At 42.2% G+C, this 26519-nt stretch overlaps 2 protein-coding genes across 5 annotated transcripts in view; one reads left to right on the top strand and one right to left on the bottom strand.

Annotated features, from left to right (window-relative positions):
* The window catches only part of LOC117516232 (septin-7-like), a 94435-nt gene extending 84113 nt beyond the window's left edge, over positions 1 to 10322 (top strand). For all 4 annotated transcript variants that reach the window (XM_034177157.1, XM_034177156.1, XM_034177159.1 and 1 more), the window contains 2 exons: positions 191 to 336; positions 8213 to 10322. In XM_034177157.1, coding sequence (XP_034033048.1) covers positions 191 to 336; positions 8213 to 8252 — 186 coding nt within the window. In that variant the 3' untranslated portion in view covers positions 8253 to 10322. The remainder of the gene's footprint in view (positions 1 to 190; positions 337 to 8212) is intronic.
* Positions 10323 to 22372: 12050 nt separating this feature from the next.
* On the bottom strand, positions 22373 to 26193 carry si:ch73-130a3.4 (uncharacterized protein LOC664763 homolog). The gene is made up of 6 exons (XM_034175534.1): positions 26064 to 26193; positions 23674 to 23866; positions 23453 to 23566; positions 22990 to 23200; positions 22723 to 22876; positions 22373 to 22634 (listed from the first exon to the last, which is right to left on the bottom strand). The coding sequence occupies exons 1-6, from the start codon at positions 26141 to 26143 to the stop codon at positions 22373 to 22375; spliced, it is 1014 nt and encodes a 337-aa protein (XP_034031425.1). The 5' UTR covers positions 26144 to 26193.
* Between the last annotated feature and the right edge of the window lie 326 nt (positions 26194 to 26519).

The raw sequence follows: 26519 nt of genomic DNA, 5'->3' as shown, positions 1-26519 counted from the left end.
TCATATAGATCCATGCACTTATTTTCTGTACCAGTTATTCCAATTAAAGGTCACAGATGGGGGGGGGGGGGGGGGGCTGCTGCTGCAACTTATCCAGGTAGTTTTTCATATACATGTTGCTTCGAAGGATAAGTAATAGGACCAGTGAAATCTGTTAAAAAAAAAAAAAAAAATGTTGTCGGACCCACAGCTGGAGAGACGCCATGAACAGATGAAACGGAACTTGGAGGCGCAGTACAAAGAGCTGGAGGAGAAGAGGCGAGTGTTTGAAGAGGAGAAGGCCAACTGGGAAGCTCAGCAGAGAATCCTTGAGCAACAGAAACTGGATGCCTCCAAGTCAGTATTAAACACATTTCAAATGCTTCAGATAAAGGAAAAGTCTAATATGTGCTCATCAAACCAACTCCATCCAAATAAATGTACAGCATGTTTATAGCTAAACAATTAGAGAAAATATGCACAAAAGGGAATTAAGATAATTGTAGAAATCTCCATTGTAGATAAAGAAAAAGCATATTCGTGCTTCTGTGTGGTCAGTTGACTTCAGTAAGTAGAGCCCGACCGATAAGGATTTTTTGAGGCCGATGCTGATAACCATATTTGGATGAAAAAAAAAATGCAGATAATTGATAAATCGGCTGATTTGCCGATAGCCAATAAATCAGCCGATATTATTTATTTATTTATTTTTTAAATGAATAAAATGTTCTTTTTTGGACCCTTAACAAAAAAGGTATGAGCTAAAAGCTGAAGCTTTGTCCTCATATTGATTAACTTTATAACAGAGAAGAATTTTCAAGTTCAAAAAATGCAATCAAGAATTAAACCTTTGTGAAATTAGTAAATGCATATCCTTAAAAAGAGTTGTGAAATACATCTGATCTTGTACCTCTTGTTGCTGCAACTTAGATATAGGTTCAGGATAAGGATATAGATCCTTATAAACTTACTTGTATGCTTTTGTCAGCCGATCAGTGCAGTGTGACGGTGAACTACGGGGGCCGGTGATGAACACATTTTAGCAGGGGTGTTAGCAGCTCTCAGTTGAATGGAGTCAGAGCTCCATGTACTGGACAAACGGTGCAAGGACATTTTACATTGCCGACACAAACATTATTTCAGTAACTGTTCTGTTTATCTCCCCCTCTAGTTGCCACCTTATCGTGGTGGGGAGTTTGCGTACCCGGATGATCCTAGGAGCTATGTTGTCGGGGGCTTTGTGCTCCCTGTAGGGTCTCCCAAGGCAAACAGGTCCTAGGTGACGGGTCAGACTAAGGGCAGTTCAGAACCTCCATGACCAGTAAAAGATCAAGGACTGTGACGTCGCCCGGTATGGCGGAGCCGGGGTCCCACCCTGGAGCCAGGCCTGGGGTTGGGGCTCGCGCGCGAGCGCCTGGTGGTTGGGCCTTAGCCCATGGGGCCCGGCCGGGCTCAGCCTGAAAGAGTGACTTGGGCCTGCCCTCCTGTGGGTTCACCACGTGCAGAGGGGGCCATGGGGGTCGGGTGCAGAGAGGATTGGGTGGCGGTCGAGGGCGGGTGGCCCGGCGGCCCGGTCCATGCTCACAGCCCCTGGCTGTTGGGACGGGGAATGTCACCTCGCTAGGGGGGAAGGAGCCTGAGCTTGTGCGGGAGGTTGAGAGATACCGACTAGAGATAGTCAGGCTCACCTCCACGCACAGCTTGGGCTCTGGTACCCAACTCCTGGAGAGGGGCTGGACGCTTCATTTTTCGGGCGTCACCCACGGGGAGAGGCGGAGAGCTGGGGTCGCATTGCTCCCCAGCTCAGTCGCCAAGTGTTGGAGTTCACTCCGGTGAACGAGAGGGTCGCGTCCCTACGCCTTCGGGTCAGGGACAGGTCTCTCACCGTTGTCTCGGCCTGCGGGCCGAGCGGCAGTGCAGAGTACCCGACCTTCCTCGAGTCCCTGGGAGGGGTAGTAGATAGCGCTCCGACTGGGGACTCCATTGTTCTCCTGGGGGATTTCAACGCCCACGTGGGCAGCGACAGTGAGACCTAGAGGGGGGTGATCGGGAAGCACGGCCTCCCCGATCTGAACCCGAGTGGTGTTCAGTTGTTGGACTTCTGTGCTAGTCATAGTTTGTCCATCATGAACACCATGTTCGAGCACAAGGGTGTCCATAAGTGCACGTGGCACCAGGACACCCTGAGCCGGAGGTCGATGATCGACTTTGTAGTCATATCATCTGACCTTCAGCCACGTGTCACGGACACTCGAGTGAAGAGAGGGGCAGAGCTGTCGACTGATCACCACCTGGTGGTGAGTTTGATCCGCTGGGAGGGTAGGAAGCCGGTAAGACCTGGCAGGCCCAAACGTATCGTGAGGGTCTGCTGGGAACGACTGGCGGAACCCTCTGTCTTCAACTCCCACCTCCGGGAGAGCTTCTCCCAGATCCCGGGGGAGGTTGGAGACATGGAGTCCGAGTGGACCATGTTCTCCACCTCCATTGTCAATGCGGCTGCTCGTAGCTGTGGTCGCAAGGTCTCTGGTGCCTGTCGCGGCAGCAATCCCCGAACCTGGTGGTGGACACCGGAAGTAAGGGATGCCATCAAGCTGAAGAAGGAGTCCTACTTATCTTTGTTGGTAGGTGGGACCCCAGAGGCAGCTGACAGGTACCGGCAGGCCAAGCGTGCCGCAGCCCGTGCGTTCGCAGAGGCAAAAATTCGGGTCTGGGAGGAGTTCGGGGAGGCTATGGAGGAGGACTATCGGTCGGCCTCGAAGAGATTCTGGCAAACCGTCCGACGCCTCAGGAGGCGGAAGCAGCTCTCCACCAGCACTGTTTATGGTGCGGGTGGGGAGCTGTTGACCCTGACTGGGGATGTTGTCGGGCGGTGGAAGGAGTACTTTGAGGATCTCCTCAATCCCATCGTCACGTCTTCCGAAGAGGAAGCAGAGACTGGGGACTCGGAGGCGGACTCATCCATTACCCAGGCTGAAGTCACCGAGGTGGTTAGAAAGCTCCTCGGTGGCAAGGCTCCTGGGGTGGATGAAATCCATCCTGAGTACCTTAAGTCTCTGGATGTTGTGGGGCTGTCTTGGCTGACACGCCTCTGCAACATCGCGTGGCGATCGGGGACAGTGCCTCTGGATTGGCAGACCGGGGTGGTGGTCCCTCTGTTTAAGAAGGGGGACCGGAGGGTGTGTTTCAACTATAGGGGGATCACACTCCTCAGCCTCCCCGGTAAGGTCTATTCCAGAGTACTGGAGAGGAGACTTCGATCGATGGTCGAACCTCGGATTCAGGAGGAGCAGTGTGGTTTTCGTCCTGGTCGCGGCACACTGGACCAGCTCTACACGCTCCATCGGGTGCTCGAGGGTTCATGGGAGTTTGCCCAACCAGTCCACATGTGTTTTGTGGATCTGGAGAAGGCATTCGACCGTGTCCCTCGGCGCACCCTGTGGGGAGTTCTCCAGGAGTACGGGCCGGGGTCCTTTGCTAAGGGCTATCCGGTCCCTGTACAACCGCAGCAGGAGCTTGGTTCGCATTGCCGGTAGTAAGTCAAACCTGTTTCCAGTGCACGTTGGCCTCCGCCAGGGCTGCCCTTTGTCACCGGTTCTGTTCATTATTTTTATGGACAGAATTTCTAGGCGCAGCCGAGGTGTAGAGGGGGTCTGGTTTGGGAACCACAGAATCTCGTCTCTGCTGTTTGTGGACGATGTGGTTCTGTTGGCTTCGTGAAATCAGGACCTTCAGCGTGCACTGGGGCGGTTTGCAGCCGAGTGTGAAGCGTCCGGGATGAAGATCAGCACCTCCAAATCCGAGGGCATGGTTCTCGACCGGAAAAAGGTGCTTTGCCCTCTTCAGGTCGGTGGAGTGTCCTTGCCTCAAGTGGAGGAGTTTAAGTATCTCGGGGTCTTGTTCACGAGTGAGGGACGGATGGAGCGTGAGGTCGATAGATGGATCGGTGCAGCATCTGCAGTGATGCGGTCGCTGTATCGGACCGTCGTGGTGAAAAGAGAGCTGAGTAGGGGGGCAAAGCTCTCGATCGATCTACGTTCTGATCCTCACCTATGGTCATGAGATTTGGCTCATGACCGAAAGAACGAGATCGCGAGTACAAGCGGCCGAGATGAGTTTCCTCCGCAGGGTGGCTGGGCGCTCCCTTAGAGATAGGGTGAGGAGATCGGTCACTCGGGAGGAGCTCGGAGTCGAGCCACTGCTCCTCCACGTCGAAAGGAGTCAGTTGAGGTGACTCGGGCATCTTTTCCGGATGCCCCCTGGACGCCTCGCTGGAGAGGTGTTCCGGGCACGTCCCACTGGGAGGAGGCCCCGGGGAAGACCCAGGACACGCTGGAGGGACTACATCTCTCGGCTGGCTTGGGAACGCCTTGGGGTTCCCCCGGAGGAGCTGGAGGAGGTGTGTGTGGATCGGGAGGTCTGGGCGGCTTTGCTTGAGCTGCTGCCCCCGCGACCCGACTCCGGATAAAGCAGAAGAAAATGGATGGATGGATGGATGGATGGATGTTCTGTTTATGAGAAATTATTGGTGTTCTGTTGGCAAAATTTCGGCCGATAGTGAGTACTTTGAAAAGGGCTTATATCAGCCGGCCGATATATCGGTCGGGCTCTATCAGTAAGGTCTTAAAATGTAGACTAGAACATTTGGTTCACAACTGTCAAGGTGAATTATTTCTACTACTTACTGAGGCAACAGGGTAAATAATCACATGCTACTGTTAATATGATCAAAATTCACATAATCTGGAAACATTTAGGAAATTGACCCACATTGTGGTGATGTTACAGATCACATGAAAGCTTTTTTGACCCTCAAACAGCAAACGTAGACAGTCACGGAACTGAAAAACACAGGAGACCTTCAACGTTGAATCAAAACCTTTGTCCATGCAACATCATGTAGCTTTTATTTTATTTTATTATGTATTTGTATTTTTTGTGCACCTGCATCATTTGTGTTATTTGTTTTTCTTCTCCCATTGCTCCAAATGAGAACAGAGTCCATGCAGCTGCATGTAGCCTCCCGAAGAAAAGACATTGAACCCAGCGTCTCTCTTCTTTAAATGTTTGTTTTTGTTTTTTAATGAAAATGCTGGTATGAAGTCCTGTTCATCACTCTGCCAGTGTGTCTCTGCTGAGACAAAATAAATTATAGCTACAGGTTCTGAAAGTGCCCCCAAACACGCAAATATTTAAAACTGAAGCAGAAAGAGATAAACTACTAATCAACATGCATATGGAAAATTGAATGGGACGCCCTCTTTAATTCAGCCATGATTTTTTCCATTTAAAGTAAAAGTTATGAACTTATAAACTCCAAATCAAAAGGATCCTAGCAAATCAGATTTGTGAAAATAAAATGTGAAAGTCTTTTCATTTGGGATGGTACAATACTACTACTTCATGTCCAATACGGTACTGGGACCTCCAGTATCTGCTGATACCACTTTATCTGTCTTAAAACAACAAATCTGTTCATAAACACGTTTGTCTGTATTTCCTTTTCCAGCGTAGCCGTCTAACAAAACATCAACTCAGGCTGTGAAACAAATGGCGTCCATCCTGAAAGGAAAACGTACAAAGCCCACAGTGTGACTCATTCGTGCAACAGACAACTCGGATTGGATCAATTTCCCACTTTTCCGATATCCAATCTTGTCATTTTTTGGTTAACATTGAACCAATAAACTTCTAAATACAGCACCAGCACACTCCTAATTACTACAAGATTGTAAATCTGAGATCCCAGATTTATGCTTTTACGTTTTTGTGTTGTAATTTTGACTTCCACCCAACGCATTATGTCAACTTGTTAGAAATTGACTTTCATAAAGAAAACTTCTTTATATCTAAACAGTATGCTGACATTACACATAATAATTAACAACTGTAAGTTGTGCTTGTCAGGAGAAATTCTGTCCTTCCATAATTTCATATCTTAAAACTCAAGAACTGTAAAATTCTCAAAATCCAATTTTTCTACATTAATACTGGGAGGTCAAAGCTCTGCTTGCCCAGAAATCATGCATTGGGGGAGGTGGTGGCGTAACGGCTTGCACATTGGACTGGGACGCCAGCAATTCGGGATCGCTTCCTGATTGCAGCCACACTCCCTACTGGCACTCTTGACAACAGTGCTGGGGAGGAGTGAGAGACACTTGCCGTGGACCCTTCTGGAAATAAGTCCTTCATTAAGACTTTTGTCGGTTACCCACGTTAAATAAGAGAACCTCAACCTCATTTCTGACATTTCTAAATGGCTTTTTTTTTTTCTTACTGAATTTTTCGTTTCAAGTAAGAAATGTACCAGAATCCCCGAAATGCTCACATCACCCACTAGATGATGACAAAAGCTGGTCAAATGTGTGGCAAGGTCTCAACTGTTCATTTGAGACATTAACTTTTTGGTGAAAATAAGATGGGCTGACAGCCAAAAATCAACTTAGAGTTGTGTCCCTTGTCCTTATGTGCAACTTACACTGTATTATTACTACTACAAGTATCTAGACAGTATTCACAGAGCTTCACTTTTTCCAAATTGTGTTATATTGCAGCCTCATTCCAAAATGGAGTAAATTCCTTAGTCCCTCAAAATTGTATGCACAACATCCCATAATGACAACATGAAAAAAGTTTTGGTTTTTTTTTTGCAGAGTCACTAAAAATAAAAAACTAAGAAATCACATGTACATAAGTTTTCACATACTTTGTTCAGTACTTTGTTGATGCACCTTTGGTAGCAATTATAGCCTCAAGTCTTCTTGAATATGATGCCACAAGCTTGGAACACCTATCTTAGCCAGTTTTGTCCATTACTCTTTGCAGCACCTCGCAAGCTTCATCAGGTTGGATGGGGAGCGTCGGTAGAGAGCTAGGCTTTGTGGCTGCTCTCAGGGTGCTGTAGCTGTGTAGCTTCCAAAAGGGGGCAGCATGTTCAAACATAGAAGTGCTGACTCATTATTTGGGTCTTATGTCGCTTTTTATGCTTCCAAAAGCGACCGTGGTGTTAAAATTCAAATTCAGCTTGTTAGCAGTTGCAAATATATCAGAGACAATACTGGAATTTATCGGTTATCTGTAACTTCCGATACATTTTTGGGTGGTTCATCGGTTTATCAAAGATAACTTTTCAGTTATCTGATTCTGTTATCGAAGTTAATTTTTTGGTTATCTGTGCCCACCACTGCTAGCCTCCCAGTTCCTGCTGCTGAAAAACATCCCCACAGCATGATGCTGCCACCACCATGCTTCACTGTAGGGATGGTGCCTGGTTTCCTCCAAACATGATGCCTGACATTCAGGCCAGAGAGTTCAATCTTTGTCTCATCAGACCAGAGAATTTTGTTTCTCCTGGTCTGAGAGTCCTTCAGGGGCCTTTTGGCAAACTCCAGGTGAGCTGCCGTGTGTCTTTTACTAAGGAGTGGCTTCTTTCTGGCCACTCTACCATACAGGTCTGATTGGTTGATTGCTGCAGAGTTGGTTGTCCTTCTGGAAGGTTCTCCTCTCTCCACAGAGGAATGCTGGAGCTCTGACAGAGTGACCATCGGGTTCTTGGTCACCTCCCTGACTAAGGTCCTTCTCCCCCGATTGCTCAGTTTAGACGGGCGATCAGCTCTAAGAAGAGTCCTGGTGGATCTGAACTTCTTCCATTTATGGATGATGGAGGCCACTGTGCTCATTGGGACCTTCAAAGCAGCTGAAATGTTTCTGTACCCTTCCCCAGATTTGTGCCTCGAGACAGGACTTCATGTTTGACCTCTTTGACTTCATGTTTGGTTTGTGCTCTGACTGTCAACTGTAGGACCTTATATGTAGACAGGTGCATGTCTTTCCAAATCATGTCCAATCAACTGAATGTACCCCAGGTGGACTCCAATTAAGCTGTAGAAACATCTAAAGCATAATCACTGGAAACAGGATGCATCTGAGCTCAATTTTGAACTTCATGGCAAAGGCTGTGAATACTTATGTACATGTGATTTCTTAGTTGTTTTTGTTGTTTTTAATAAATTTGCAAAAATCTAAAAATAAAAACCTTATTTCATATTGTCATTATGGAGTATTGTGTGTAGAATTTTGAGGTAAAAATGAATTTCATCCATTTTGGAATAAGGCTGTAAAATAAAATGTGGAAAAAGTGAAGCGCTGTGAATACTTTCCGGATACACTGTAGCAATAATAATAATGTGATCAGATGGTGAAATAATGAAATTTTCTCTTCTTCTTTCTCACACAGGACAATGGAAAAGAACAAGAAGAAAGGAAAAATCTTTTGAAGGGAGATGCATCTTATTTCCTTCAGTTTTACACTTTTTTTTCTCTCCTTCAGTCCCTCTGAAATTATCAGTGGCCCTCAGAACACACACACACTCGGTACATCCATAACATTCCCTTCTGTTGCTTTTAACATCAAACATGGACACGCCGGTCCATCAGAGTCCACGCTACATCGCCAACACAAACGCAGAATTCCACAGCAGCCCACGTACTTTTTCCTCTCTGCAGGGTTTCACAGAATGTTGAAATATGATTTTCATTGTTGTGGGGAATGCATGTGCTTGTGAAACTATATTTTCCTGACAATGAGGAGAAACGGGAGTTCCTCTGTGGAGCTAACACATGGCAGGGACCATGCATAGCCTTTTGTACACACGTGTAGTAATCGTATGTTCTCTAGATATTTCATACATGTACAAATACACCATATCCTTATTCTACTCTTTTATTTTGTTCTGTCCAAAAGAAGACACGTGTAAACCAATAAAGGTTTAACTCGCACTAAATCACACGGCCATGAGGACCTCTGTGTTTGGAGAGGGGGCAGCTGGTGGAAACAAGGAAGACGTGTGCCGACTTTTCCCGGACAGTGCCATGTATGAACAGCTGGCTGTGATTCATAATGAAGCCTGATTCCTATTATACAAAATACACCACTAAATAAATGACTGTACCAGCTAGTTCACTATTAACATTGTATATTTAATGTTAGGATTACTCACAACCATTTTCCAAAAGAAACAACTTCAGGGAAAAAAAAATCCTACAACCTATAGACTGTTCTGTTCGTTCTGCACCATTAATCAACCCAATACACGAGAAAATGACATTTTGGACATGTGCATTTTCTGTGTGTGATGCAGCATGCAGGTGCTTCACAGCTGGAGAAGGCTGAAGACACGCCCACACTTCACCTCGCTGCAGCAGGTAGATGAGATGGGGATGACCGGTTGTCTACCTGGGTGATTGTCATCCAGGACCCAGGGAGGTTCTGTAGTGTGGTTGATGCAGCGATGCTCACAGACCTGCCTGATACACAAGAGCGTGTTGGCATGGAAAATCACTAGTGCTTTGCATAATTTGTGTTTCAGTCCAGCTAAACGTGTCCTGATGGGGTGATGCATTCACTTGCCGTAGTGAAAAACTATTCTAAATCCCAGTTTAAGGGAATGTTATATGGCAGTGAGGTGTGACAAGAGGATCGTTATCATTTTTTTTCCCACATGCCTGCTGTACATTTTGAGCCAGCGTATAAAAAGGTGCACATGATGATATAATTTCTTCCCGAAAGCACGTGAATGCACCACCGTATTACAAACGTTCTCAGATCATCACTTCGTAGCTTTAAATTGTGCTGAAATACTTAAAATTATATGGCTTTCACAATGATGGGTTACCTGTTCCAAAATGTATTTCAGGTATACCGCTGGGACGAGCAGCATACGATTTCCATTTTTGGAAAATGGTTGTCGGGAATGTAATGTGTATGCAAATTGTTTATATTGTGTTCAAACATGCTAAATGGCTTATGTGATCCTTTTAAGGTCATTACTCTGAGAAGAAAGCTCTAATATTTGGAATTATTTGTAATATTCTACAATGAAAGGGGGAAAAAATCATCATATTCATAAAAATTTAATTGATTGGGATATTTCAGTAGAACAAACTACAGCAACTGGAGTTCTTGTCTCCAAAATGTCACCGTTTGTTGATAAAGTCATACATTTGAAGTTGTGAGACAGAGGATGGCATGTTCAGATAATTTATGTTTTAGAGTAGCAATCAGACAAAAGCATTTAATACAGACACGATGCTTTTCTTATAAGACCGGCCAAGAAACGATTTATTTCTAAAAATGTAAAACTTCTCTTGCAAAATTATGACTATTACAAGTTTTCTCCATATTACAACTTTCTTCTTATTGCAGTACAACTTTTATCCTTGTAAAGACTTTATTCTTGTAATATGATTTGTTTTTTGTAACATTATGACTTTATTCTCAAAATATTATTCTGGAAAGAATTCCTTTCCCCACTGCCACTAATAAACCTCTGATTCTGCACAGACAGAAGGAGAAGAACATTGTCTGTTTTGACGCAGTGTGTGTACTCGGTTTGGGCAAGGTGTAATTTTGTTCCCTATTACAATAAAAACAAATGTGTAAAAGTCACATTACTGTGTGAGCCTTTGTTTAGAGTCCTTATGTAATGTTTTATATTCAGAAACACCTGTAATTAGTGAGTCATCTAATCTGTTACATGGTGTACAGATTAGATTACTGAAATTATATTTTCTCAATCTGATTAATCAATAAATGATAAAATACATACCTGCAAAAATGTACAACTTAGCTCAGATTTGGTTCTGTAAACTACAAACATAATTGTTCCATAAATATGTAATGCCCATAAAGAAAAACACATTTGTAAAGGGGGAAACAAAGTTGTAATTCTACAAGATTTGCGCCATCTTTTAGCTGCTAGATGAATAAAACTAAAGAATTAAATGTATCCAATAATGGGTGGATACACACTGAACCGTGATTTCTTTGTAAAATTTTACAGACTAGCACAATACCTGTAGGAAGTCTGTATTCCTATAGAAAATTGGGATCTTAAGTAGGTTTCTCATGGATGGTCGTATGAGGCTGTGTTTGAAGGTGGGATGTACAAAGAGGTGTACTTATATTATTTGAATATACTATTTCATATTGTTTTGAAAAAAATCAGTTTTATGAAAATAAAAGGATTCCAATTTAACAGGTTACTGGAAGAGAGTCAGACAAAATTAAACACATTTAGAATGTTTGCAACAGCAAATCCATACCCCTCTTCCTGAACAGTTTATTTAAACTTGAACTCACAGCAAATAAGATTTTATTCAGCTTATGTACTTAATGAAACGCTGTACAAATTGTGGGAAAATAGATTTTATTCAGCTTATGTACTTACTGAAACACTGTACAAACAGTGGGAAATTTGTTGGGATTAGCAAAAAACCAGGACGATCCAGGATTTACACCGGTGTCGCCGACTGAAAGCCCCCCCCTAAAAATTGGTGTCCCCCCGTCTTCACTGTGCATGCATCAGTTCGGAGCGTCGGCAGCGGTTCACCGATTTACCGCCTCGTTTCTGCTTAAAACTGCACTCCAGTCATCATCTATCTCTGCAACAGATATCTGAACCTTTTTGTACAACAATCATTTCCACATAAATTCAGCATTTCATCATAAAAGACAAAGGAAGCGATCAGAGCTACACAGCTACAAGAACTGTTAGCTGATGCGTTCACTGCACGTCGGTCATTTCATAGTGTCAGAGTTTCGCCTCGTTTCTGCTTAAAATTGACTTTAGAATGATTTACGAGGTTTTACCTTGTCATCTGATGGTTAATAATCACATTAATCCATTTGATCATTTTGGGTGACGAGCGTCAGACTCAGACGAGCTGCTGTGGTCCCAAATGACGCATGCGCAGTGAAGGCAGGCGGGACCAATTTTTAGGGGGGGACCATTTGGCCTGTGACACCGGTACCTGGGCAGATTTGAGGGAGTTGATGTGTGCACAAATAAACACAGACCACATGAACTCTGTGTAACACAAATAAACTTACACCTGTGTTATAGCATTTTTTTTTTTTTTTTTTTTTAGGGAAAACTTTAGCTTTGCTTAACCATACGACATTTCCAGCCCAGTCTTATGCTTTAATTCATGCCCCTCTCACGAAATGAGTGACATTTTCGTGACGCATTTTTTAAAAAATTATTATACTATTTGTAACCCTAACCAAAAACCTCCTCCTTCAGCCGTGAGACTGTGTTGAATAAAAATGTAATCAGCCGTCTGCTGACAGACAATCAATACATGTCAAAATGACGGGGAGAAACTCCGCTCAAAGCCTCAAACAACTATTCCCACCTACAGAGCCCTATATGAGAACTGGAGTCTGCAGTCACCCTGAGACCTACTGCCTCTACTGGTGGTTGGCTCTCACTGCAGTATTGTATCACTTCCTGTTCCGGAGCACAGCGGTATTTTGTTGTATCTGTTAGCTGTTTAATCTGCGCAGTTAGATTGATCTAGTTCACTAGATAGCGATTTGTTTCACAGTGTAATCTTCACTTGCCTTAACTAAAGCACTCCCTCTGCTGAATCACCTCTAAATTATTTACACATTATTCACTTTGTGTGTCTTTAGGAATCCGCTAGCTTAGTGCAGCTACTAGCTCTTAGCCGGTTTAGCATGGCGGCTTCTCCTGTCTCTCCCGCACTTTTATGCTCGGTGTGAAATGTTTAGTTATTCCTCGGCCTCCTTTAGCAGTAATGGTACTTGTAATAAGTGTAGCTTATTCGTAGCTTTGGAGGCCAGGCTGGGCGAATTGGAGAATCGGCTCCGCACCTTGGAAAATCCTACAGCTAGCCAGGCCCCTGTAGTCGGTGCGGACCAAGGTAGCTTAGCCGCCGTTAGTTCCTCTCCGGCAGATCCCGAGCAGCCGGGAGAGCAGGCCGACTGGGTGACTGTGAGGAGGAAGCGTAGTCCTAAACAGAAGCCCCGTGTACACCACCAACCCGTTCACATCTCTAACCGTTTTTCCCCACTCGACGACACACCCGCCGAGGATCAAACTCTGGTTATTGGCGACTCTGTTTTGAGAAATGTGAAGTTAGCGACACCAGCAACCATAGTCAATTGTCTTCCGGGGGCCAGAGCAGGCGACATTGAAGGAAATTTGAAACTGCTGGCTAAGGCTAAGCGTAAATTTGGTAAGATTGTAATTCACGTTGGCAGTAATGACACCCGGTTATGCCAATCGGAGGTCACTAAAATTAATATTGAATCGGTGTGTAACTTTGCAAAAACAATGTCGGACTCTGTAGTTTTCATAACATTTACATTTACTCTGATGGACTACCCAGCAGTGGGGAATAAGTTTCATTACAGTAGAAGTCTTTCAGAAAGCGCTGTAACTAGGTTTAAGGATATGATTCCTTCTTTTATGTTCTCTAATGCCATATACCAACACAGGGCAGAGTAGCTACCTAAACTCTGTGAGTGAGATAGATTATCTCGTCAGTAGTTTTATATCCTCTTTGAGGACAACTTTGGATGGTATAGCTCCTCTGAAAAAGAGAGCCTTAAATCAGAAGTGCCTGACTCCGTGGTATAACTCTCAAACTTGCAGCTTAAAGCAGATAACCCGTAAGTTGGAGAGGAAATGGCGTCTCACTAATTTAGAAGATCTTCACTTAGCCTGGAAAAAGCGTCTGTTGCTCTATAAAAAAGCCCTCCGTAAAGCTAGGACATCTTAGTACTCAAAACTAATTGAAGAAAATAAGAACAACCCCAGGTTTCTTTTCAGCACTGTAGCCAGGCTGACAAAAAGTCAGAGCTCTATTGAGCCGAGTATTCCTTTAAGTTTAACTAGTAATGACTTCATGACTTTCTTTGCTAATAAAATTTTAACTATTAGAGGAAAAAATTACTCATAACCATCCCAAAGACATATCGTTCTCTTTGGCTGCTTTCAGTGATGCCGGTATTTGGTTAGACTCTTTCTCTCCGATTGTTCTGTCTGAGTTATTTTCATTAGTTACTTCCTCCAAAACCATCAACATGTCTATTAGACCCCATTCCTACCAGGCTGTTCAAGGAAGCCCTACCATTAATTAATGCTTCGATCTTAAATATGATCAATCTATCTTTGTTAGTTGGCTATGTACCACGGGCTTTTATGGTGGCAGTAATTAAACCATTACTTAAAAAGCCATCACTTGACCCAGCTATCTTAGCTAATTATAGGCCAATCTCCAACCTTCCTTTTCTCTCAAAAATTCTTGAAAGGGTAGTTGTAAAACAGCTAACTGATCATCTGCAGAGGAATGGTCTATTTGAAGAGTTTCAGTCAGGGTTTAGAATTCATCATAGTACAGAAACAGCATTAGTGAAGGTTACAAATGATCTTCTTATGGCCTCAGACAGTGGACTCATCTCTGTGCTTGTTCTGTTAGACCTCAGTGCTGCTTATTACAGAGATTAGAGCATGCCATAGGTATTAAAGGCACTGTGCTGCGGCGGTTTGAAACATATTTATCTAATAGATTGCAATTTGTTCATGTAAATGGGGAATCTTCTTCACAGACTAAGGTTAATTATGGAGTTCCACAAGGTTCTGTGCTAGGACCAATTTTATTCACTTTATACATGCTTCCCTTAGGCAGTATTATTAGACAGCATTGCTTAAATTTTCATTGTTACGCAGATGATACCCAGCTTTATCTATCCATGAAGTAAGAGGACACACACCAATTAGCTAAACTGCAGGATTGTCTTACAGACATAAAGACATGGATGACCTCTAATTTCCTGCTTTTAAACTCAGATAAAACTGAAGTTATTGTACTTGGCCCCATAAATCTTAGAAACATGGTGTCTAATCAGATCCTTACTCTGGATGGTAATAGTAATACTGTGAGAAATCTTGGAGTCATGTTTGATCAGGATATGTCATTCAATGCGCATATTAAACAAATATGTAGGACTGCTTTTTTTGCATTTGCGCAATATCTCTAAAATTAGAAAGGTCTTGTCTCAAAGTGATGCTGAAAAACTAATTCATGCATTTATTTCCTCTAGGCTGGACTATTGTAATTCATTATTATCAGGTTGTCCTAAAAGTTCCCTGAAAAGCCTTCAGTTAATTCAAAATGCTGCAGCTAGAGTACTGACAGGAACTAGAAGGAGAGAGCATATCTCACCCATATCGGCCTCTCTTCATTGGCTTCCTGTTAATTCTAGAATAGAATTTAAAATTCTTCTTCTTATACTCAACAAAAATATAAACGCAACACTTTTGGTTTTGCTCCCATTTTGTATGAGATGAACTCAAAGATCTAAAACTTTTTCCACATACACCATATCACCATTTCCCTCAAATATTGTTCAAAAACCAGTCTAAATCTGTGATAGTGAGCACTTCTCCTTTGCTGAGATAATCCATCCCACCTCACAGGTGTGCCGTACCAAGATGCTGATTAGACACCATGATTAGTGCACAGGTGTGCCTTAGACTGCCCACAATAAAAGGCCACTCTGAAATGTGCAGTTTTATCACACAGCACAATGCCACAGATGTCGCAAGATTTGAGGGAGCATGCAATTGGCATGCTGACAGCAGGAATGATAACCAGAGCTGTTGCTCGTGTATTGAATGTTCATGTCTCTACCATAAGCCGTCTCCAAAGGCGTTTCAGAGAATTTGGCAGTACATCCAACCAGCCTCATAACCGCAGACCACATGTAACCACACCAGCCCAGGACCTCCACATCCAGCATGTTCACCTCCAAGATCGTCTGAGACCAGCCACTCAGACAGCTGCTGAAACAATCGGTTTGCATAACCAAAGAATTTCTGCACAAACTGTCAGAAACCGTCTCAGGGAAGCTCATCTGCATGCTCGTCGTCCTCATCGGGGTCTCGACCTGACTCCAGTTCGTTGTTGTAACCGACTTGAGTGGGCAAATGCTCACCTTCGTTGGCGTTTGGCACGTTGGAGAGGTGTTCTCTTCAACTCTATGCGAAGGAGATGTGTTGCACTGCATGAGGCAAATGGTGGTCACACCAGATACTGACTGGTATCCCCCCCCAATAAAACAAAACTGCACCTTTCAGAGTGGCCTTTTATTGTGGGCAGTCTAAGGCACACCTGTGCACTAATCATGGTGTCTAATCAGCATCTTGGTATGGCACACCTGTGAGGTGGGATGGATTATCTCAGCAAAGGAGAAGTGCTCACTATCACAGATTTAGACTGGTTTGTGAACAATATTTGAGGGAAATGGTGATATTGTGTACGTGGAAAAAGTTTTAGATCTTTGAGTTCATCTCATACAAAATGGGAGCAAAACCAAAAGTGTTGTGTTTATATTTTTGTTGAGTGTACTTATGAGGTTTTGAATAATCAGGTCCCATCTTATCTTAGGGACCTCATTGTACCATATCACCACAATAGAGCACTTCGCTCTCAGACTGCAGGCTTACTTGTAGTTCCTAGGGTTTGTAAGAGTAGAATGGGAGGCAGAGCCTTCAGCTTTCAGGCTCCTCTCCTCTGGAACCAGCTCCCAATTTGGATCAGGGAGACAGACACCCTCTCTACCTTTAAGATTAGGCTTAAAACTTTCCTTTTTGCTAAAGCTTATAGTTAGGGCTGGATCAGGTGACCCTGAACCATCCCTTAGTTATGCTGCTATAGACTTAGACTGCTGGGGGGTTCCCATGATGCACTGAGTGTTTCTTTCTCTTTTTGCTCTGTATGCACCACTCTGCATTTAATCATTAGTGATTGATCTCTGCTCCCCTCCACAGCATGTCTTTTTCCTGGTTCTCTCCCTCAGCCCCAACCAGTCCCAGCAGAAGACTGCCCCTCCCTGAGCCTGGTTCTGCTGGAGGTTTCTTCCTGTTAAAAGGGAGTTTTTCCTTCCCACTGTTGCCAAGTGCTTGCTCACAGGGGGTCGTTTTGACCGTTGGGGTTTTTCCGTAATTATTGTATGGCTTTGCCTTACAATATAAAGCGCCTTGGGGCAACTGTTTGTTGTGATTTGGCGCTATATAAATAAAATTGATTTGATTTGAGACGTGTCCTGGCAGGGGGCGTGGTCACCATTCTGGATCAGGGCAACTCAGTGGGCGGCACACACGCAAGCTCAAAGAATCTCATCAAGAAACAGGTGGAAAATGCTGGAAAGCTGCACATGTTGGCAAAGCCACAAAGGGAGGAAGAAGGGAGAACATTTCCTTAAATAAGTAAGCACTTTTGGTTATTCTTGATATTTTTTCTGTGACTTTTGGGCGATAAACTGGTGTAAAGCATTATGCCTGTGTACCCTGGGGATTTGGGACATTCACTATGAATGTCCCAAATCCATTCACTTTAAGTAGGCAGCATGGGGAGTGCATACTCTATATACTCGTATACGACTCTGTGTTCCCACCCGAACAAAACAGTTTATTCTGAGTTCGGTCAGTTTAGGGAACCACACCCCAAAATGCCTTAGGGGGACTAAGGAATTAGCAAACCATGGATGGAAGGCAAGGCAACAACAACAAAAAAATGTTATTCCTATTATTGTTACTGTACCACAGTTCGTCCTGTTTTTCCTCCTCTAATTTTCTTTTTTATTTCCACTGGGTACCAGACAGTTTGGTCCATTTTAACATCGTTGACATGTTATTCATGTAATTAATCGAGACCCGACACCAGACAGTTTAGGCTCTGCGCATCAGACATTTTCAGGGGCGGGGCGGAGACAAGAAAACTATTAAGCAGTTAAATCAATATGGGCTTATATTTATTTTATATTAAACCGTATTATATAACGGCTGAGTGGATCCTTGTCATCTGATTGGTGGGTTGTATGTCACGTGACATGGATTATTCGTACATTCACCGTTGTGTTTCATTTACCGTGCAATAGTTGTTTTTTAGCGTACAATTTTTGTGCTATATGAAATGTGCTATTACATGCCCTGACCACCACACACACTCACACCACTGGGGGGGCGGGGTTAGGAAAACAGAGTTTGTTTTGCTCATGGATGACGATTTGAAGGAGCTAATTAACGCGGAAATTTTGGACTCCAATTTAAAGTTCATGTTGAACTGTTAAGCACCAGTAGAACACCAAAAAGTAAGACCCTTTTCTATTGTTTATAAATTAAGACTATCAAATGACAAGAATCTATTTTAGCCATTATATAAAACAAATAATGAATGTTTTTCATTCTTTCATTGGAAAGAATATTTAATTTGGTGAAAACTAGAATGTTCCATTCAACGAGGTGAAGACGAGTTGAATGGAACACTCCATCTTTCACCTCATGAAATATCTGTACCATTGAACTCATCAACATAAATTATTTGTATATTAACTATTTTTAGTATAAGAATAGTAAAAATGGACTTTTCCCCCCTCATTTGTGGCGCCCCCCCGATGGACCCCGCCCTTAGCAATTGTCTATACTGCCTATTCGCCCTATTGAGACCTCCCATAATCCCTTGTGCACCAGAGAGTCGCTGCAGTCACATGGAGAAACCACGACAACTGCAAATGAACATTATACTACCAAAATGTAAATTTTCATGCCTTTCTTAATAATTATGAGACTGCATGCATGAGATCCCTGAACACTTGCTAAAACAAATATTCCAAATATTCCGTATCTGCTACCTTCAACCTCTATGGAACTTCATAAACACAAACAGAATTTCAGACATATACAACCCCTGGCAAAAATTATGGAATCACCGGCCTCGGAGGATGTTCATTCACTTGTTTAATTTTGTAGAAAAAAAGCAGATCACAGACATGACACAAAACTAAAGTCATTTCAAACGGCAACTTTCTGGCTTTAAGAAACACTGTAAGAAATCAAGAAAAAAAGATTGTGGCAGTCAGTAACGGTTACTTTTTTAGACCAAGCAGAGGAAAAAAATATGGAATCACTCAATTCTGAGGAAAAAATTATGGAATCACCCTGTAAATTTTCACCCCCAAAACTAACACCTGCATCATATCAGATCTACTTGTTAGTCTGCATCTAAAAAGGAGTGATCACACCTTGGAGAGCTGTTGCACCAAGTGGACTGACATGAATCATGGCTCCAACACGAGAGATGTCAATTGAAACAAAGGAGAGGATTATCAAACTCTTAAAAGAGGGTAAATCATCACGCAATGTTGCAAAAGATGTTGGTTGTTCACAGTCAGCTGTGTCTAAACTCTGGACCAAATACAAACAACATGGGAAGGTTGTTAAAGGCAAACATACTGGTAGACCAAGGAAGACATCAAAGCGTCAAGACAGAAAACTTAAAGCAATATGTCTCAAAAATCGAAAAATGCACAACAAAACAAATGAGGAACGAATGGGAGGAAACTGGAGTCAACGTCTGTGACCGAACTGTAAGAAACCGCCTAAAGGAAATGGGATTTACATACAGAAAAGCTAAATGAAAGCCATCATTAACACCTAAACAGAAAAAAAAAACAAGGTTACAATGGGCTAAGGAAAAGCAATCGTGGACTGTGGATGACTGGATGAAAGTCATATTCAATGATGAATCTCAAATCTGCATTGGGCAAGGTGATGATGCTGGAACTTTTGTTTGGTGCCGTTCCAATGAGATTTATAAAGATGACTGCCTGAAGAGAACATGTAAATTTCCACAGTCATTGATGATATGGGGCTGCATGTCAGGTAAAGGCACTGGGGAGATGGCTGTCATTACATCACCAATAAATGCACAAGTTTACGTTGATATTTTGGACAATTGAAAGGATGTTTGGGGATGATTAAATCATTTTTCAAGATGATAATGCATCATGCCATACAGCAAAAACTGTGAAAACATTCCTTGCAAAAAGACACATAGGGTCAATGTCAACGAGCAGATCTCATTTGATGCAGGTGTTAGTTTGGGGGATGAAAATTTACAGGGTGATTCCATAATTTATTCCTCAGAATTGAGTGATTCCATATTTTTTTCCTCTGCTTGGTCTAAAAAAGTAACCGTTACTGACTGTCACAATCTTTTTTTCTTGATTTCTTATAGTGTTTCTTAAAGCCAGACAGTTGCCATTTGAAATTACTTTAGTTTTGTGTCATGTCTATGATCTGCTTTTTTTCTACAAAATTAAACAACTGAATGAACATCCTCCGAGGCCGGTGATTCCATAATTTTTGCCAGGGGTTGTAAGTGCCCCCTTTAGTATAGCTTTAGTATAGAAACCTTCTCTATACCTCTTCATCATGAAGCTATCTAACTGGTGATGCAACACTCAAAACTTGCACTTTGCACAATTTCTTCAATCACAGCCACAGAAGTCTACAACTTCGAGGTTGTCCTGGTGTCTTGGTGGCTTTCCTCACTCCTCACCTTCTCATGCAGTCACTCAGTTTTTGAGAACTATCCACTCCACACAGATTTACCACAGAGTGCTATACTGTTTGTGTTTCTTCATAATTCATGTAAATAATGTCCAAGACATAGTCAGTGTCTTGGGAATGTTCACATATCCATCCCCTGAATTGTCTGAAGAAAACTCTATATAAAAGTGATGATTTATATGTGCTATACTAAAGGGCGCACTTACTTATTCACACCATCATTTTGGCTTTTAGATTTTTAATAAATTTATTTCAAACTGTAGAGATTTACTTTCACTGTGAGTTTAAAGGGCATGATTTTGGAAATTCTAATATACAAGGCCTGAAGTTTTGTTTTGTTTTTTGATGTCCTAATAAAAATCTAACATGTAAAGGGTCAAGGGGGCAAACACTTTTTCACAGCACTGTATTATGTTTCTTGGGGAACTTTAAATTGCCAATTAATAGCCCATCCCTATATAGGCCTATACTATATTCTGTGCTGGCTCCATCAGACCTTATGTGATGTCATCTTAATTATGTAAATTAGGTAAGGTTACATCTAGCTCAATGCTTTGCCAGCAAACAGCTGACATTTAATTGTAGAAGGTTATTGAGACAAGTCGATGCAAGTAAAAATGATTCCAAGCGAGTATCAAAATATTGAGGAATATAAACTCAAAGGAGTTTATCCAGCAAGAGAGAAAAAAAAATTCTCCTTTGATGAAAAGCCGCTGTTTACAACACTGAAGAACATCTCTTAAAAAAAAAAAAAAAAAAGATGTGCAATGTTAATGGTCTAACAGTTAACATTGCACATCTTTTCCTTTTTTATGAATGGGTAAAAAGTTAATCACTGAAAGAAAACAAATTGAGTAAAAATGTATAGCAGTCTGTCATTTTACATGTGAAATTAAATATTTTTTGATTTTTTTTTTTTTTTTACATTTATTTATTTATTTTTATATTTAGTTGTATTGGTCTGAACAATTTTACCAGCATGGAAACGTACCAGTGTAAATATTATTTTAACATTACACGATGAATGTAGAAAATATTTTTTCTTTCTTTTCCAGATCCGATGTGAGGTTTGTCTTCGGTGGTTTCACGAGATGTGCACGTGGAGCCCACCACCAGCGCAGTCTTTTGTTTGTCCTGCTTGTGTTTCAAAATAAAAAGTGAAATAAAAATGAATTTGTTCAAAGTTTGAATACTTTTCTGGCATTTAACAGTCACGTGATTAGAAAAAATAGATGAACATAACTCCTCTAGATGCTCTGTAGGGAGTTGACATAAATTCTGGTGCTGGCTGCCAGAATCTGTGTCCCCTATGCAACTGTACTAAATAAAGACAAAACTTCCTCAAATTTACTGTAATAATTGGGTGTGACCTTAGGTTACCTATAAAGACAAAAGACCTGATGGTAGGATGTAATACAAGCTATAAAGGTAGGGCATTTTCTGGCAAGCTGAGAAATGCTGGCTGCCAGAATGTGTGTCCCCCTATGCAACTGTAGTAAATAAAGACATTTCCTCCACCAGTGTGCTGGCTTGACGCCGTCCACCGAAATTGGCTTTACATGTCGACCATAAAGGTTTTTTCTTTACTGTCTCCATTCCACTTTCATTATGACATGTAGTGTGCTTACCTTTGATTACAATGGAGAAAGCTGGGGGTGTGGCTTAAGTTCACCAGACGAGCGCCATGAGATGGGAGCTTGCTCGAACCAGAAGTGTCCAGCTGTTTCATTAGAGCCGAGCTTCGATTTCTGAACAATCATGGCTCACGTAACCAGTTAGTCCCTAGATGCCGCTTTGGTTGCTGGGACACAAGAAATGTGGCCGCCATCTTGGACCGGTCATCGTAGTGATTCCATCACAAGGCACAGTGAAGGTTTGATTTTATAATCTTGTTTATTTTTTTATTTTTGTATGTTAAAGTTGCTTTTTTTCTGTTCTGTAAAGTGTCTTTTAGCACTGTGTAAAGCGCTATATGAATATAATTCAGTATTATTATAATAAGGTGCTGAGAGCTGCAGAGGGTGACTGGCCAAGCGCCAACAAAGCTCCGCCATTCAGGAAATGGCGCTCATCACTTTAGCTTTCACCGATTTATATATATATATATATATATATATATATATATATATATATATATATATATAAAACAGAAATAACAATATTAATTTCAACTTTTACGGAAAGCCTTCATAAAACGGAAGACTACCACCTATGGCCTCAGTTGCAACATCAGTCTCACTCCTTCCATCACCCATGTTTACAAATCCAGACATTGACTGGGTTTTTGAATTATGTTGCACTTGTTTTCTGATGGCCGTGGCATCCAATGTGAGTGCAGCACATTCATATTTAGCCGGGTCCTCCTGGCATCTTCTCTCTAGCGTATCCAGCATCGTCTTGTTCAGGCCAGACTTGTCATCCACCGAACGCATCCACCTGTAAAAAATAAATAAATTGAGAACTAGATGTTTAACGTGTTTGCATCACTAATATCAAAAATTCAACTGGACAACATTAAGACTACCTTTGTAATGTATGTGGATGAGGGAGGGGAAAATGTTTAGCGTCTCTGAGGTAGTTGTATGCCTTTGGACCATGTAGATGTAGTGTGAGCGCAAACTCCTTGTACTCTTTTGTATACTCATGGCCCCGGTTTGCCATGAAGTCTATCTGAAGATCTGAAATTTTATGAGCAAAAATGAACAAGTCGCCTTCAGATAATAACTAAGGAGTCTAATAAAGAGTGTAGAATAGCATGTACATGAATTTCAAAGGGCTAGTTTCAATTTACCTGAGTAGAATTCAAGCCTCTCTTTGAGCTCTTCATTAATGAGGCTCTTTTCCTTCAAATCCCCCAAAAGACTCTCTACTATGGTCTTTGCCCTCTTTTCTCTGGCCATGGCGTTCTTCTTCTCTCGTTCCAGACTTTCCACTCTTGCTAGGGCTTCAATGAGTCTGGTCTTAAGAGCAGTAGGAGAAGCAGGCAAAGCATAGTCATGATCCTAGAGAGAGGGATGAACATGGTTTTATTAATGTTTCGCTTCACACACATCACTTTGACACCACTAGTGTTGGGCCCACATTCTTTCTTATAGTCATCACAAGTCAACACCACTGCCAGCACTGTGTGTGCGTCAGAAATTAATGTTCAACATGCATTCCTGACACTGCATTCTTGTGTGAGTGTGTTTAATATGAATGACATTTTAATATGTTCAGGGCTATTATGATATGTTTACAGTAGAAATACTCACATCATTAGGCTGAGGTTGTGGGTGTGAAGTTCCAGTTTCTGGGTCATCCTGAGAGGCCACGGACAGGCTCTCTTCAGCACTTCTGGAGGTAGATGTAGTCCTGCCCTCTTCTGGCTAAAATGAAAAAGAATATACAAGAGTAAGTATCTCACCCTGCTCTGAGATTGACAATAGAACATTTACATTTATGAATGGTAACAGCCTTATGATGATGCACCTACTCTTTGGAGGTCAACCGGGAAGCTGAAGATGGATGGAATAACACCTTCTCTGAGTCGGACAGTCTGACCCGTCCTATCAAAATCGCCCTGCTTAAAATGTTCACAGCAAAGCACTGAGGAATTACTTGCAGTGAATCCTTCCCTCCTCAAAGCCACTTCCCACTTCTTCCTTACATATTTGTCTTTAGGAAACCTTCAAAGTGAGAACAGAAGATTTGGGTCTACACAAAAACATTTTACAAAGGAGGTCAAGCTTATTTTCTTCCTTCAAATTTCTTACAACTTTTCTTCCACAAAATGTCTGCATATCCGTTGATAATAAACCAAAACTGTGAATAAGTTTGTTTGCAAACTACAAGCCATCTTGTGGTTTCCAGTGCGCATGCCTGGGAAAGCCTATAGCACGTCCGGGTCAACGGTCACAGTTCCCAAACAACAGGCTTAAACAATACAGCTAGAGTTTGCTTGTCTGCTTTCTTCTTCATTACTGTCATAATTGCCAATGTTATTGCTCAATCTTGTGTGGCTAAATGCCACTGTCCCTCTAAGAAGTTGAACCTGACCACATGGGGCCGCATAACTAGTTAGCATGCTGGAGTCGTTTCTTATCAGAATTAACCAGACAAATCGCTCTAACAAGAACGGTGAGAATAAACACCAACAGGAGCCGGTGGGAGCCAGAGAGACTTAGACTCATTTTTATTGTCATTCAGTAAAAAACATCACAGATGCTGTCACAAAACGACATATCGATGTTTTTTTTTTCTAAAAAGATAATCTGTCCATCCTTTCACATGTGGGTAGGGTGAGGTTTCCCGTGTTCAGTCAAATTAAGCCACAGGCTCCACTCCTGGTGGTGCCCTTCAGCTCACCGGGTCATGGGAATAAAGCCGCCGGATCGCTAGTTGGTATCATTTATGGTCAGAACTACAACGGTATCTGATCATCTTTCTCCAAGTTTCATTCTGGATTAATGAAAACATTCTTGGCAAAATGCTTTCGCCCATCTTGCGCCAGTGTTTCACCTCTAGTGGCACAAAACGAATGCCCCAGGCCCATCCCTATTAATCAAGGCCCCAGTTCAGAGAAGAAAACCCCAAAAATATGACCAGAGTCCTACACCATTATTCCTAGCTGGGGTATCCAGGCGTCTGGGTCTGCTTTGAGCACTAATTCTTTCAAAGTAAACACGTCAGACCTCGAGGGACAGATGGGCTGTTGAGAGGCAGGGGCTCGCAGCTCGATCCCGAGACCTAACTACTAGCTTTTTAACTGCAGCAACTTTAAGATATGCTATTGTAGCTGGAATTATTGTGGCTGCTGGCGCCCGACAGCGACCATACTAAAATACGAAATGAGCGAAATGGAGCCTAATAATCATGAAATGGGGGAAGTACCGAAATGGAGCAGAACGACCCAGACTGACTCCAAATATGATTAAATTTGATTCAAATAATTACTTTTATTTAATTATTTTCAAGCGAAATGGAGCAAAGTGGGGCCTGATAATAATGAAACAGGGATAAAACGTAATGAAATGGAGCAGACAGACCCAGACTGACTCCAAATATGAGTCAATTAATTACTTTTATTTAATTATTTTTAAGTGAAATGGAACGAAATGGGGACTGATAATAATGAAACGGGGGTTAAACGTAGCAAAATGGAGCAGACAGACTCCAAATATGATTCAATTAAGTACTTTTATTAAGTTTCTTTAGCTAAATGGGACGAAATGGTGACTGCTAATAACGAAATGGGGGTAAAACAACGAAATTAAGCAGACTGACCCATTGACTGAAGTTTCATCTCTTGAACGCCAGATGGCGCACCTGCCCCTCCTACATGTGCTGAGCGCATCTCACAAAATACAAAAGCTAAACAATTAAATAAAAGTAATTATTTGGAGTCAGTCTGGTTCACTCTACTCCATTTCGTTACATTTTACCCCCATTTCTTAATTATCAGTCCCCATTTCGCCCATTTCGTATTTTTGCATGGCACCCCGACAGGCACTAAATACTCATAGGGAACTCGGACCTCTCCCACAATGCAGTGCGTCACAAGAGATAATTTTTAAGTAAGTGGAATGGACATGAGACATAGCTCACTGTTGTTAGAGTGAATAATATAATTTGTGCCACCTGTGCAAAATTCACTTGTTACTGTTATACCAGTAACATTTATCTTATTTCTACAACAGCATTCTTGTGTGAGCTGTAATCTAAGTCAGTGTTATGGAATACAACTTAAAAAGCCTCAGCTCACAGACGGGTGAACACCGGTGCACTAAACATAGCCTAGCTAGCTGGCTACGATTTCGCTGGTGGACATAGAGTACAGTAGTATTCGATTCACAAAATACAACCAATAGTAATGTTCACTCTTACTTGTGAAAAGTAATCCCCCGTGCCCTGTCTGTGGCGGTCCGCCGATTCGAACACGAATATGCTGCACAATGCTCTGGCATGTTGCTCCTTCTGCTGCTCAACCAGGAGCACGATGACCGGACCAAGATGGCGGTCGCATTTCTTGCACTTTTTGCTCAGGGGAGAGATAGCTCGCATGACGAAAACACCCGAAGTTTAACGAAACTGTTTGTTTTTTCATTCTTTTTTTTATTTTTTTTTTTTTACTATTTATATATAGCTCTGCACCAGTGTGGACAGCAAAGTAAGAATTTCATTCCACAGAGAAACTTGTTTCTTCTTGTTGTATATGACAACAAACACTTTGAATCTTGAATCGAATCTTGAATCAAATGGGAAATCTGTTTGCTCTATCCTGGATAGCCCACATTTTCTATCATAATTTTATTTCTGTACTGCTATTTCTTCATTTAAAGG

This window comes from Thalassophryne amazonica, chromosome 8 (assembly GCF_902500255.1).
Source record: "Thalassophryne amazonica chromosome 8, fThaAma1.1, whole genome shotgun sequence".
Taxonomy (NCBI): domain Eukaryota; kingdom Metazoa; phylum Chordata; class Actinopteri; order Batrachoidiformes; family Batrachoididae; genus Thalassophryne; species Thalassophryne amazonica.
The sequence above is the reverse complement of the archived record's forward strand: the minus strand, read 5'-3'. Positions and strand labels throughout refer to the sequence as shown.